The sequence below is a fragment of the Hyperolius riggenbachi genome, chromosome 3, assembly GCF_040937935.1.
Source record: "Hyperolius riggenbachi isolate aHypRig1 chromosome 3, aHypRig1.pri, whole genome shotgun sequence".
NCBI lineage: Eukaryota > Metazoa > Chordata > Amphibia > Anura > Hyperoliidae > Hyperolius > Hyperolius riggenbachi.
Window position 1 is genome coordinate 33,917,330 of NC_090648.1, and position 15,341 is coordinate 33,932,670.

Below are 15,341 nucleotides of genomic sequence, written 5' to 3' on the forward strand. Positions count from 1 at the left end.
CTTTCTAATCTATGATTCAGCTACAGCACATTACTGATTTTGACAGTCTGGAGAGTTATAAGGAACCTTTGGCTGCTTGCAGTTTATGGACAATACCCTTCCAAAGTATCTTGCATATTGTGCACAATTAACAGCAGCATCCCTCTGTGACAGCTTTACTCACATCTGAGCCTTGTAGATCAGGTTTGATCCATGCTCTCTGCTATCTATCCTGTTCCTGTCTATAATGTATACTTTGTGTACACTAGCTCTATGATCTCTGCATCCCTGTGTGACAGCTTTACTCACACAACTGAGGCTCATAGATTAGGTCTGGTCATTGCTCTCTGATTTCCATCCTGTTCCATTCTATATTTTACAGTGTAGACTAAGGGCTGGTTCAGACGGGCGTTTTTGTGGCGTTTAACGCAGCGTTTTTTGGGATCTACTGCCATCCCATGCAAGTGAATGGGCGCGTTTAGAGCTGGCTTTTGCAGGCTTTCATGAAAGCCTGGCAGTAGATCCCAGCGTTGCGTCTAGTCTCAAAAGCAACATGCTGCTTTCAGAGGCAGTAAACGCGAGGAAACAATAGCAGAGACCAAAACTGCTAGCCTTGAACGCTTTTCAAAAGCTTTCAAAAGCTAGCTTTTAAACACTGGCGTTTAAACGCTGGCGTTTGAACGCAATGCCAAGCAAAAGCTCAGCAGACGCCCGTGTGAACCAGCCCTAACTCTATCTTCTCTTCATTCCTGTGTGACAGCTTTACTCACACATCTGAGGCTTGTAGATCAGGTCTGATCCATGCTCTCTGCTATGCACCCTGGTTCCTGTCTATAAGAGTACATTAGAAATGGTCACGACCAAATTTCAGCTTGGGGTGAAGCTGAATGGCAGCCCACCCTGCTGTAGGACAACTCCTGGGTGGCATTAATGCTATTCCCCCTCCAAGCAGTTGCAAGTCGGATTGGGGGGAGGGAATTTACTATGACAACAACCAAAGTGCTGCACCAAAATTAACGGATTCTGTAATGTATACTATGCACACCAGCTCAGAAATATCTACATCCCTGTGTGACAGCTTAACTTATATATCTGAGGCTTGTAGATCAGGTCTGATCACTGTTCTGTGTTATCCTTCCTGTTTATAATGTATACTGTGTACACAAACACAGATATCTCTGCATCCCTGTGTGACAGCTTTACTCAGGAGCTGTAGGTCAGATCTGATCATTGCTCTCTGCTAGCCATCCTGTTCCTGTCTATAATGTATACTGTGTACATTGTATACCAACTCTATGATCTCTGCATATCAGCTTTATTAGCCTGCCTTGTAGATCAGGTCTGATCATTGCTCTCTGCTATCCATCCTCTTCCTATGTATACTGTATACACTAGCTCTGATATCTCTGCATCACTGTGTGAGAGCTTAAAGGTGGCCATACACTGGCCCGATTCGCGGCCGTTTCGACAGCAGATTAGATCCTGGGATCAAATCTGCTGCCAATCGTTCGCGCTAAACGCACCCGCCGATCCGATTTCCTCCCGAAATCGGATCGGTCCGTCGATCGCGCCGTGCGGGAAATTACCCTCGATCGCCCGCAGGTAGGGTGCGCGTCGCTAGCGGCGACCGATCCGATCAGGTATACATTACCTGACGCTGGCTCCCGGGCATCTTCTCCGCGCTGCACCGCTCTGTTCCGGCTCCATCCCGGCGCTTCTTGTGTCACTGCAGTGACCAGGAAGTTCAAATAGAGGGCGCTCTATTTGAACTTCCTGGTCACGGAGTGACACAGGAAGCGCCGGGATGGAGCAAGAACAGAGCGGTGCGGTGCAGCGCGGAGAAGAGGCCCGGGAGCCAGCTTCAGGTAATGTATACTGGGGGCACAGGCGGCAGGAGCAGCTCAACAGATTGTGATCGGTTTCAGGCTAAAATCGATTCACAATCTGTTTGCAGTAAAGGCAGCCATACGATCCCTCTCTGATCAGATTCGATCAGATAGGGATCTGTCAGCTGGTCGATCTAATGGCAAATCGACCAGTGTATGGCTACCTTTAACACATCTGAGGCTTGTAGATCAGGTCTGATCACTGTTCTGTATTATCCTTCCAGTTCCTGTACATAGCCCTCTGACTTTCTGGGCAACAGGAAGTGATATACAGAGAGCAAGGACGAGATCGGACTAAAGATCACAGATATACAAGCTCAGCTATCACAAGGAAATTAGCAACAATGTGGGGAGGGAAATTGGCAGGGAGGATAATGGGGGAAGCTGTCAGAGTGTAATGCTGGGAATACACAGCTCGATTTTCAGCCATTAAAGGAGTCATCAGGCAATCTAAATAAAATAAGTGCTACTTACCAGGGGCTTCCTCCAGCCACAAGCTCCCAGCATGTCCCTCGCCTCAGCTCTACATCCCCGGCGATGACGTCAGGGTGACCTACAGGTCGGCCTGTACTGCGCCTGTGCAAGCAGCACTGTCAATCACCACAACGTAGGCCGGAGCGGACCTCATCGCCGGGAACCAGGACGGAGGTGCGGCGAACGGCTGAAGGGAAAGCTGCGGCGAGGGACGTGCTGGGAGCTTGAGGAAGCCCCCGATAAGTAACACTTATTTTATTTAGATTGCCTGATGACTCCTTTAAGATGGTTCGAGTGATGATTTCCAACGTCTGACCTCCAGCCCGATCGTTTCGCCGCTCGATTCCACATAGAAGACAATGGAAAAAAGATACGAAAAACAAACGGAAGATAAGAGAAATTGATCAGCGAAACGCTCGAGCGGGAGAATTGAAAGGAAAATCAAGCCGTGTATTCCCAGCATAAAGAGAAAATACTGAGCTGATGTGCACCACCCATCAGCTCCAGACCTGTAAGTCTAAACACGGTTTCTAAAAATTGGATGGATCTCAGATTTCCACAGGGGAGAAAAGTCTATAACTGCATTCTTTAGAGAAATATCTAAGCTGATTCTAATATATATATATTTTAAACCCCAATTACACCCCAGATTAAACAAGGCAAATTCTAACAGCAATTAGGCTGATAACCGTGTCTCGTTGACCATGGGTCACATGTGGCCAAGTGACCCCAAAGTAGGGAGAACAACAGATGCCATTACCATTACCCAGCATCCCTGCCTCACAACAGAAACCATGGGGCCAGATTTATCAAGAGTGTCTGAGACAAAATATTTGTAGGTTTTTAGAAATCAGTGCAGAACTGTCTCAGACATCCTAAGAAATCACTAGACAGTGCAGATTCCTCCCTAAACTGTAAGGAATAGGAGGAGTTAGGAAGGTCTCTCAGGCAGTGCAGTGTGTGAGGGGAATTGCTGTTGCTGAGGTAACCAACACACCTGCTGTCAGCAAGCTCTGAGAGGGGGGAGAAGCCCTTCACAAATCACATCTAGCCTGCACTATTTGCAGAACTGCTAATGAGCACTTCTTAATCTGCAGCAGTTAAGGAGTGGATTTGCACTTTTCTTAACTGTAGTGTAGCTCTAGAAATCCACCCTAAACTGCCACTATTACATAGGCTTTGGGAAGTTTCTTCCCATCATGCAGAATTGTTCTTCTGTTGGTTAGAACAGTTTTAGAAGAAAAAACTGTCGGTAATGCTTTGATAAATCTGGCCCCATGGGTCTACATAGAGAGGCAGGACTTGCTGTTCACAGGAAGTAGGTGGGGAACAACTGAAAGATCTCAATCAGCTGAGAAAAAATAGCCTGGCAATGGACATCTTACAGGGAACCGGAAGTGAGTGGGATATAGAGGATGATGTATTTATTTCCTAATACTCATATAGAGGTGTTTAGTGCTCTATTTTGGTTCTGATTTTGACATGATTAAGTAGCTCATCTAACTTGCAAAACATGATATCTGATGCTGCCATTACAGCAGTAGCATGTACTTCCTGCTGCACCTCTGACGCTGCCATTACTGCAGTAGCATGTACTTCCTGCTGCACCTCTGACGCTGCCATTACAGCAGTAGCATGTACTTCCTGCTGCACCTCTGACGCTGCCATTACTGCAGTAGCATGTACTTCCTGCTGCACCTCTGACGCTGCCATTACTGCAGTAGCATGTACTTCCTGCTGCACCTCTGACGCTGCCATTACTGCAGTAGCATGTACTTCCTGCTGCACCTCTGACGCTGACATTACTGCAGTAGCATGTACTTCCTGCTGCACCTCTGACGCTGCCATTACAGCAGTAGCATGTACTTCCTGCTGCACCTCTGACGCTGCCATTACTGCAGTAGCATGTACTTCCTGCTGCACCTCTGACGCTGCCATTACTGCAGTAGCATGTACTTCCTGCTGCACCTCTGACGCTGCCATTACTGCAGTAGCATGTACTTCCTGCTGCACCTCTGACGCTGACATTACTGCAGTAGCATGTACTTCCTGCTGCACCTCTGACGCTGCCATTACTGCAGTAGCATGTACTTCCTGCTGCACCTCTGACGCTGCCATTACTGCAGTAGCATGTACTTCCTGCTGCACTTCTGATGCCACCATTAGGCCCCATCCCTCAGCTGGTGGGAACAAATCTGTAGTGCAAGCTTGTAGACCCAGAGCCAACCACCTGCTTGTTTGTGCAATCACACACCTTAAAAAAGAACTCTAACAAAGTAACCTACAGGTTTGAAAATGAAGAACGTGTCACATTGCTGTTCAAACATTTTTCTCTCCAAGACAGGAGGGAGGTCTTTATAAGCAAGCTAGTAGCCGACAGCCTCACAAACTAAGTGCTGTAACGCAACTTCCATGGGGAATTCTCAGCATAAAACCGTGGGAGGATTTAACTTCTTCCGAATAGTGATGACAATGTGCGAACAGGTCAATGGAAAAAGTGCTTTTTTTTTTTACACAAAGAGCTGTCGATTTTCTAAGTGCTTTGTCCTTATACAGATTTCTGCACATGGGCATGGCTGTTAGAACGAGGAGGATGTGCCTTTTGCAGAAAGGGGCGCAGCCTTTCTACAATAACAGAGTCAAGATACACGGGGCTGGGTGGAGTTGTTCTTTGAGAAATATGTATGTGTTAAGACAGAATCCCCTCCCCCGCTATTGCACACACACGCATTGTAAACCAGAAGGGCCCGGGGTCCCTCGGGGGTTCATGTGTTGGTCTGTACTGGCTGGGAGTAAGGGGAGGGGGCGTGGCTCCAGGTCTGGGTCGGTAGGCCAGGTAACCGGGCGAGGCTCCAGTTTCATCATCCACTGAGGAAGAACTTCTTGTAGTATTTGTTCATCTGTTCCAGAAAGATGAAGGTGAGGACAGTGTGTGGCCCCAGCCGGGCGTAATACGGGGTGAAGCCCTTCCACAGGCTGAAGAAGCCTTCATATCGCACCACTTTCATCAGGACATCCTGTGTGCCGAGGAAAGAGAGGAGGATTACAGGGTAACAGGAACATCAAAGCACTGCACTCCTGACATACTCCTGAGTAACAGTACTCCAGACTCTCCTCTCCTGAGTAACAGTACTCCAGACTCTCCTCCCCCGAGTAACAGTACTCCAGACTCTCCTCCCCCGAGTAACAGTACTCCAAACTCTCCTCCCCGAGTAACAGTACTCCAAACTCTCCTCCCCCGAGTAACAGTACTCCAAACTCTCCTCCCCCGAGTAACAGTACTCCAAACTCTCCTCCCCCGAGTAACAGTACTCCAAACTCTCCTCCCCCGAGTAACAGTACTCCACTCTCCTCCCCTGAGTAACAGTACTCCAGACTCTCCTCCCCTGAGTAACAGTACTCCAGACTCTCCTCCCCTGAGTAACAGTACTCCAGACTCTCCTCCCCTGAGTAACAGTACTCCAGACTCTCCTCCCCTGAGTAACAGTACTCCAGACTCTCCTCCCCTGAGTAACAGTACTCCAGACTCTCCTCCCCTGAGTAACAGTACTCCAGACTATCGTCTCCTGAATAACAGTACTCCTAACTCTCCACCCGATATAACTCCATGCTCCTGACTACCCTCTCCTGATATACAGGATGGGCCATTTATATGGATACACCTTAATAAAATGGGAATGGTTGGTGATATTAACTTCCTTTTTGTGGCACATTAGTATATGTGAGGGAGGGAAACTTTTCAAGATGGGTGGTGACCATGGCAGCCATTTTGAATTTGGCCATTTTGAATCCAACTTTTGTTTTTTCAATAGGAAGAGGGTCATGTGACACATCAAACTTATTGAGAATGTCACAAGAAAAACAATATGTGCTTGGTTTTAATGTAACTATTATTTCATGAGATTCTCATTGTTTACAGCCATTGACATGTCGCCGAGAATAACACGCGAGGAGCGGAGAGAAATTGTGTTGATGTCTGGTGAACGCAGTAACCGGGTCATTGCAGGAGATTTCAATGCAAGACACCCTACGAGACCACCCATCTCCCAAGCTACAGTTAGCAAACTGCTTGCTAAGTCTCGTGAAACTGGTTTAGTGTTGGATTTTCCAAAATGTGGACGCATGAAGTCTGTCACTAATGAAGAAACATCAGTGGCTGTCCTAGCTTCATTCAGCAAGAGCCCACAGCGTAGCACTCGCCGCATGTCACTGGAGAGTGGCATTAGTCGAACATCCCTTCAGGCGGATGTTAGCTGCTCACAAATGGCACCCTTACAAACTCCAGCTACTGCAGCATCTCAACCAGGATGACCCAGATCGGTGCACTGAATTTGCAGAATGGGCCAAACAAAAATTGGAACAGGACCCTCAGTTTACGCAGAAGATTTTGTTCAGTGATGAGGCAAACTTTTATGTGAATGGTGAAGTTAAACAAAACCACCGCTATTGGTCTGACACTAACCCACATTGGATAGATCCCTCCAAGACTGTTGGAACAAAAAAAATATATGGTATGGTGTGGTATATGGGGTACAAAGATAGTGAGGCCATTCTTCATAAATGGAAACCTCAAGGACACTGGAGATGCGAAATTGCTACAGGATGATGTGTTTCCCTCTTTATGCACTGAAGCTGGCACATTCCCTGAGTTTTTCCAGCAAAATGGTGCACCACCACATTATGGGTGTCAGGTCTGAGCATTCCTAGATTAACAGTTTCCTGGAAAGTGGATTGGTCGTTATGGGCCAGTTGAATGGCCTACAAGGTCTCCCGACCCGACCCTCTTAGACTTTTATCTTTGGGGTCATCTGAAGGCAATTGTCTATGCTGTGAAGATATGAGAAGCACCTGAAACTACAGATGCTGGAAGCCTGTGCTAGCATTTCTCCTGTGGTGTTGCTATCAGTGTGTGAAGAGTGGGAGAAGAGGGTTGCATTGACAATCCAACACAATGGGCAGCACATTGCACACATTTTATAAGTGGTCACAAACTTGTAAATAACTCATGAAAGATTAAAGTTATGTTAAAAACCAAGCACATCATTGTTTTTCTAGTGAAATTCCCAATAAGTTTGATGTGTCACATGACCCTCTTCCTATTGAAAAAAACAAAAGTTGGATTCAAAATGGCCGACTTAAAAATGGCCGCCATGGTCACCACCCATCTTGAAAAGTTTCCCCGATCACATATACTAATGTGCCACAAACAGGAAGTTAATATCACCAACCATCCCCATTTTATTAAGGTGTATCCATATAAATAGCCCACCCTGTACTTTGTGCTCCTGAGTAACAGTACTCCACCCCTGATATACTCTGTGCTCCTGAGTAACATTACTTCCCATGCCTCTCTATACTCCTGAGTATCAGTACTCCTCCTTCCCCTCTTCTGATATACTCCGTGCTCCTCCTCCTGCCTCCTCTCTCCTGATATACCCTGTGCTCCTCCTCCTGCTTCCCCTCTCCTGATATATTCTATACTGCGGAGTAACAATACTGTACTGCAGGCGGCCTCGGTTTCTTCTGCCCGACCCGCCTCTCCTGAAACACTCTGCTGCATCAACTACGTAATGCTGGCTCTTAGTGTTAGCTGGCAGTGTTTATATGCAGTGTATGTTCTACACGCTCTCACCAGTCCATTCCTGTACTCAGGTTTGCCATCAATCATCCGCATGTTCTGTATCCTGCAGAGAGGAAGAGTTATCCAGTGTTAGCTTCATGGGCAAGGCATCGTCTCCGAATACAAAGCATTATAGATCATCAGGATCAGTTCCAGACTTTCTGCTGCCTGAAGCAGACATTGTCAGGACCCCCCCCCCCTTCCCATACATTTGAAATGCAATAGTTACCCAACATATGACACAAAGCAATCACCCCACATATAAACTGCAACAATTGCCATCACTAGGCATTATAGATACAAAAAATACCCCAACATCCTGCATATTATCCCCCCCAACCAAAGTGTAGTCACCACACCCGTGCCTATTCCGTGTGTGTGTGTGTGTGTGTGTGTGGTGTGGTGTGGTGTGGTGTGGTGTGGTGTGGTGTGGTGTGGTGTGTGTGTGTGTGTGTGTGTGTGTGTATACACGTGTACGTGAACGTGTGTTACAGAAAGTTCATGTGATTGAGGAAGAGGAGCATACCTGGTCTTTGCAATGTCCACAGGCATGGAGGCAGCGGTGGTGACCAGTCCGCTGATCATACTGGCACAGAAGTGACACAGAATGTCGTCCCGGAAGTATCCTGCAGGAAATAAGCACAGAGGAGGTCACCAGTGGGAGGAGTAACGTGGTGACAGTGCTGCCACCTTGCCGAGTGTAATGCTAACCTGGCAGGGACTGAGTTCATCATTAAAAGTTTCATGTGAATAAAACTACTGTCTAAACAAACCTTTCCTATCCTAAGACTCCTCATCCTGATATCCTGCCTGCCCACGTCACACTGCAGCATGCATCCTCCTACTGCTTCTATTGGCTGCCACAAGCCCCACCGTCTGCTTAGCCTGCCTCCTCAGTCTAGTGTCTGGATGGCAGATTTGCAGTCCAATATTGTCCAGGCCACACAGTCCATCAGCTACTCTCCGCCATTACAAGTGTACTGGTCATCAGCTTGCCGTGTATTTTACACATTTAGCCTTTAACTTCATAGGAGGTGCTAGAAACAGGAAAAGAAGGGAGGAGGTAATTCTCCCATAGAGGTCCTAGTGACAGGACAAGAAGAGGCTATTCTCCCATAGAAGAGCTAGAGATAAAAGGGGAGAAGGCTTTTCTCCTGTAGAGGTCCTAGGGACAGGACAGGAGGAGGTAATTCTTCTATAGAGGTCCTAGGGGCAGGATGAGTGAAGGCAATTCTCCCATAGATGTCCTAGAGACAGAAGAGAAGGAGGTAATTCTCCCATAGAGGTCAGAGGGACAGGTTGAGAGGAAGCAATTCTTCCGTAAAGGTCATAGGAAAGGACAGGAGGAGGCAATTCCCACAGAGGTCCTAGGGACGGGTCATGAGCAGGCTATTCTCCCATAGAGGTACTATGGACAGGACATGAGGTGGTAATTCTGCCACAGAGGTCCTAGGGACAAGATGGGAGGAGGTAATTCTCCTATAGAGGTCCTAGGGACAGAGCATGAGCAAGCTATTCTCCCATAGGAGATCCTACAGACAGGACATGAGAAGGTTATTCTTCCATATTAGGTCCTACAGACAGAACATGAGCAGGCTATTATCCCATAGGATAGACAGGACATGAGGAGGCTATTCTTCCATATTAGGTCCTACAGACAGGACATGAGCAGGCTATTCTCCCATAGGAGATCCTACAGACAGGACATGAGGAGGCTATTCTCCCATAGGAGGTCCTACAGACAGGACATGAGGAGGCTATTCTCCCATAGGAGGTCCTACAGACAGGACATGAGGAGGCTATTCTCCCATAGGAGATCCTACAGACAGGACATGAGAAGGTTATTCTTCCATAGGAGATCCTACAGACAGGACATGAGGAGGCTATTCTCCCATAGGAGATCCTACAGACAGGACATGAGCAGGCTATTCTCCCATAGGAGATCCTACAGACAGGACATGAGAAGGTTATTCTTCCATATTAGGTCCTACAGACAGAACATGAGCAGGCTATTATCCCATAGGATAGACAGGACATGAGGAGGCTATTCCCCCATATTAGGTCCTACAGACAGGACATGAGCAGGCTATTATCCCATAGGAGATCCTACAGACAGGACATGAGGAGGCTATTCTCCCATAGGAGGTCCTACAGACAGGACATGAGGAGGCTATTCTCCCATAGGAGAGCCTACAGACAGGACATGAGCAGGCTATTCTCCCATAGGAGATCCTACAGACAGGACATGAAGAGGCTATTCTCCCATAGGAGATCCTACAGACAGGACATGAGGAGGCTATTCTCCCATAGGAGATCATACAGACAGGACATGAGAAGGCTATTCTCCCATAGGAGATCATACAGACAGGACATGAGGAGGTAATTCTGCCACAGAGGTCCTAGGGACAGGATGGGAGGAGGTAATTCTCCCGGTGAGGTCCTAGGGACAGAGCATGAGCAGGCTATTCTCCCATAGGAGATCCTACAGACAGGACATGAGGAGGCTATTTTAGGTCCTACAGACAGAACATGAGCAGGCTATTCTCCCATAGGAGATCCTACAGACAGGACATGAGGAGGCTATTCTTCCATATTAGGTCCTACAGACAGAACATGAGCAGGCTATTCTCCCATAGGAGATCCTACAGACAGGACATGAGGAGGCTATTCTCCCATAGGAGATCCTACAGACAGAACATGAGCAAGCTATTCTCCCATAGGAGATCATACAGACAGGACATGAAGAAGCTATTCTCCCATAGGAGGTCCTACAGACATGACATAAAGAGGCTATTCTCCCATAGGAGATCCTACAGACAGGAAATGAGGAGGCTATTCTCCCATAGGAGATCATACAGACAGGACATGAGGAGGCTATTCTCCCATAGGAGATCATACAGACAGGACATGAGGAGGCTATTCTTCCATAGGAGATCCTACAGACAGGACATGAGAAGGTTATTCTCCCATAGGAGATCCTACAGACAGGAAATGAGGAGGCTATTCTCCCATAGGAGATCCTACAGACAACATGAGCAGGCTATTCTCCCATAGGAGATCCTACAGACAGGACATGAGAAGGTTATTCTCCCATGGGAGATCCTACAGACAGGACATGAGGAGGCTATTCTCCCATAGGAGATCCTACAGACAGGACATGAAGAGGCTATTCTCCCATAGGAGATCCTACAGACAGGACATGAAGAGGCTATTCTCCCATAGGAGATCATACAGACAGGACATGAGGAGGCTATTCTCCCATAGGAGATCCTACAGACAGAACATGAGCAAGCTATTCTCCCATAGGAGATCATACAGACAGGACATGAAGAGGCTATTCTCCCATAGGAGGTCCTACAGACATGACATAAAGAGGCTATTCTCCCATAGGAGATCCTACAGACAGGAAATGAGGAGGCTATTCTCCCATAGGAGATCATACAGACAGGACATGAGGAGGCTATTCTTCCATAGGAGATCCTACAGACAGGACATGAGAAGGTTATTCTCCCATAGGAGATCCTACAGACAGGAAATGAGGAGGCTATTCTCCCATAGGAGATCCTACAGACAACATGAGCAGGCTATTCTCCCATAGGAGATCATACAGACAGGACATGAGGAGGCTATTCTCCCATAGGAGATCATACAGACAGGACATGAGGAGGCTATTCTCCCATAGGAGATCATACAGACAGGACATGAGGAGGCTATTCTCCCATAGGAGATCATACAGACAGGACATGAGGAGGCTATTCTCCCATAGGAGATCATACAGACAGGACATGAGAAGGTTATTCTCCCATAGGAGATCCTACAGACAGGAAATGAGGAGGCTATTCTCCCATAGGAGATCATACAGACAGGACATGAGGAGGCTGTTCTCCCATAGGAGATCATACAGACAGGACATGAGGAGGCTATTCTCCCATAGGAGATCATACAGACAGGACATGAGGAGGCTATTCTCCCATAGGAGATCATACAGACAGGACATGAGGAGGCTATTCTCCCATAGGAGATCCTACAGACAGGACATGAGGAGGCTATTCTCCCATAGGAGATCCTACAGACAGGACATGAGGAGGCTATTCTCCCATAGGAGATCCTACAGACAGGACATGAGGAGGCTATTCTCCCATAGGAGATCCTACAGACAGGACATGAGGAGGCTATTCTCCCATAGGAGATCCTACAGACAGGACATGAGGAGGCTATTCTCCCATAGGAGATCATACAGACAGGACATGAGGAGGCTATTCTCCCATAGGAGATCATACAGACAGGACATGAAGAGGCTATTCTCCCATAGGAGGTCCTACAGACATGACATGAAGAGGCTATTCTCCCATAGGAGGTCCTACAGACATGACATGAAGAGGCTATTCTCCCATAGGAGATCCTACAGACATGACATGAAGAGGCTATTCTCCCATAGGAGATCCTACAGACAGGACATGAGGAGGCTATTCTCCCATAGGAGATCCTACAGACAGGACATGAGGAGGCTATTCTCCCATATTAGGTCCTACAGACAGAACATGAGCAGGCTATTCTCCCATAGGAGGTCCTACAGACAGGACATGATGAGGCTATTCTCCCATAAGAGGTCCTACAGACAGGACATGAAGAGGTAATTCTCCTATAGAGGTACTACAGACAGAACATGAGGAGGCTATTCTCCCATAGGAGGTCCTACAGACATGACATGAAGAGGCTATTCTCCCATAGGAGGTCCTACAGACAGGACATGAAGAGGTAATTCTCCTATAGAGGCACTTAGGACAGGACATGAGGAGATTATTCTCCTATAGAGGTGCTACGGACAGGACATGGGGAGGTAGCTGTTCATAGAGCAGATGGTAGACAATTCACAGGCAAACTGGGCCTTATCAAATGTAAACAAGTCTCTCACCCCTTGATGTCTGTATCGGGCAAAGGAAGCATAACTGCTGGTACTGTCATATATGTAATTGCATTAACACTTTACAAATGCTCATTAGCTACGGTGTTGTCTACACAGATAAAGAGAAGCACTCAAAGTTCACGAAAGTCCATTGGAGATCACAGATTTATTCATCACATTATATGCAGAGAAGATGGAGTCTTTATAAAGCAACTAATGACAAGTCACTGAAGACATGAGAGATAATCGCTGTTAACAGATACTATGATTATTATTATTTCAGGTTATTGATGCAGTAGTAGGTTTGTGCAGTTATGTATTAGTTCTTGTCATTGTATTAGCATTTTGTGACTTCTTACTATAAGTAGGTCCCTTATTACACATGCCATGCTTGCCCTTGTAGTGCTGCATAGAAAGGACAGACATCCGCTTATTCGTCACATCACCACAGATTTACCATTTACAATCCAATCCCGTCTTCTCGGTAATTACAGCGTTACTAACTGCAATAAATACAACCTACGCAGCAATTCTGTTCTGTTTCTTTACACCAGGGATCTGTATAGGGGAGGGAGGGGCCACTAGACACCAGGGATCTGTATAGGGGAGGGAGGATCACTAAACACCATGGAACTGTATATGGGGAGGGAGGGGGGCCACTAGACACCAGGGAACTGTATATGGGGAGGGAGGGGGGCCACTAGACACCAGGGAACTGTATAGGGGAGGGAGGGGGAGCACTAGACACCAGGGAACTGTATAGGGGAGGGAGGGGCCACTAGACACCAGGGAACTGTATAGGGGAGGGAGGGGCCACTAGACACCAGGGAACTGTATAGGGGAGGAAGAAGATGTAGCATTAGACACTAGGGAACTGTATAGGGGAGGGAGGGGGTCACTAGACACCAGGGAACTGTATATGCTGAGGGAGGGGGCCACTAGATACCAGGGAACTGTATAGGGGAGGGAGGGGCCACTAGACACCAAAGAACTGTATAGGAAAGGGAGGATGGGGCAATAGACACCAGAGAACTATATAGGGGAGGGAGGGGGCCAGTAGACACCAGGGAACTATATAGGGGAGGGATGTGGCCACTAGACACCAGGGAACTGTATAGGGGAGGAAGGACCACTAGACACCAGGGAACTGTATAGGAAAGGGATGGGGTCACTAGACACTAGGGAACTGTATAGTGGAGGGATGTGGCCACTAGACGCCAGGGAACTTTATAAGGTAAGGATGTGGCCACGCGACATTGAGATTGGCCCGTGACTTGGTCCCAGTGTTCAATTTTAGCCCACTTTGCATTGGAGTTTGACATCCCTGCTCTATGGAATCCAGAGCGTTCCCTCTACTTAGATATGAATCTAACCTAAAAGGGTGCAAAACATCTCCATTGAGAAGAATCAAGAGAAAAGTTTAATGAATTAGGCCCATTACTTCTGCACATGCACTTATTAAAAGGAGCACTACAGTAAAAAAAAAATTGTAAAATGTAAGTTTCTTGTTCATGCATGTATATTCATTGTACTCGTACATGTGTTCCAGAATAAAGTGCGCTATTCAGCTAGTAAAACTCAGGCAAGTTTTGGACTAGTCCATCTCACGGGGGATTCACAATATTTTTTTTTATTTTCAAAAGTATTGCCTGAAGCTTTGTGACCCATCCCTCCCCTTATGACATTGGATCAGTCCAACTGCCAGAATAGTGTGCAAGGGAGTAGGGAGGCTGGTTGACATCTTTGTACAGATTATTTCCAGGGAGAGCTTTTGTAAAGAGAGATAGTGAGAAACCCCCGAGAGGAGATGGACTAGTCCAGCATCTGTAAGTGACAGCAACATAGGAGAAAATCAATGCATAGTGCATTTGATTCTGGGAGAAATGTACATTGTATATGTATGCGCACACATGTATTATATATTTTATAGTTTCTGATGATAGTCGTCCTATCAAGCCAACCTGTAGTCAAGAGGAAAAAGAAAAAGCTGCAGGTTTCCCCGATCCTCCAGTGCCTACCGCGACCCCATTCATCTTTGTGGCTGCGCTGCCCTCCGTGCACAAGCCGTGCAGGCACAGGACGCTCCCAGCTGCGGGGGCGAGACGGGAGCATGCTCAGCAGCACAGAACGGGGCCTCTACCACAGGATCTAGGAGACTTTAGACTGTGGTGAGGGAGTGATCTGCGCGGAGGGGCTGGAGGAAGCCCCGGGTATGTACAAAGCTTTTCCCCCCTCATCTCAGGTTCACTTTAAATTTACCAACAGAGAAGCAGTACTTTCCTACAGAGCAGGAGGTTCCCCACCCATAAAGCAGGAATCGGGGGAATCCCGCAACGCAGATGGCTAATCCACTCCAGTGGAGAGCGGCTTTTCCCTACTGAGGCAAGTATAAGACTTAATTTTTTTCCCCTGACTACAGGTACCCTTTAAAGTGAACCAGAGACGAAGCACCCTCATATATTTTACCGTTTCATTT

At 47.2% G+C, this 15,341-nt stretch overlaps 1 protein-coding gene across 1 annotated transcript in view; it reads right to left on the bottom strand.

Annotated features, from left to right (window-relative positions):
• Positions 1 to 4,651: 4,651 nt before the first annotated feature.
• Positions 4,652 to 15,341, bottom strand: part of SLC25A11 (solute carrier family 25 member 11) — a 55,819-nt gene continuing 45,129 nt past the window's right edge. The window contains exons 6-8 of the mRNA XM_068273966.1: positions 8,486 to 8,585; positions 7,972 to 8,023; positions 4,652 to 5,356 (exon numbers count right to left, since the gene is read on the bottom strand). Coding sequence (XP_068130067.1) covers positions 5,201 to 5,356; positions 7,972 to 8,023; positions 8,486 to 8,585 — 308 coding nt within the window. The 3' untranslated portion in view covers positions 4,652 to 5,200. The remainder of the gene's footprint in view (positions 5,357 to 7,971; positions 8,024 to 8,485; positions 8,586 to 15,341) is intronic.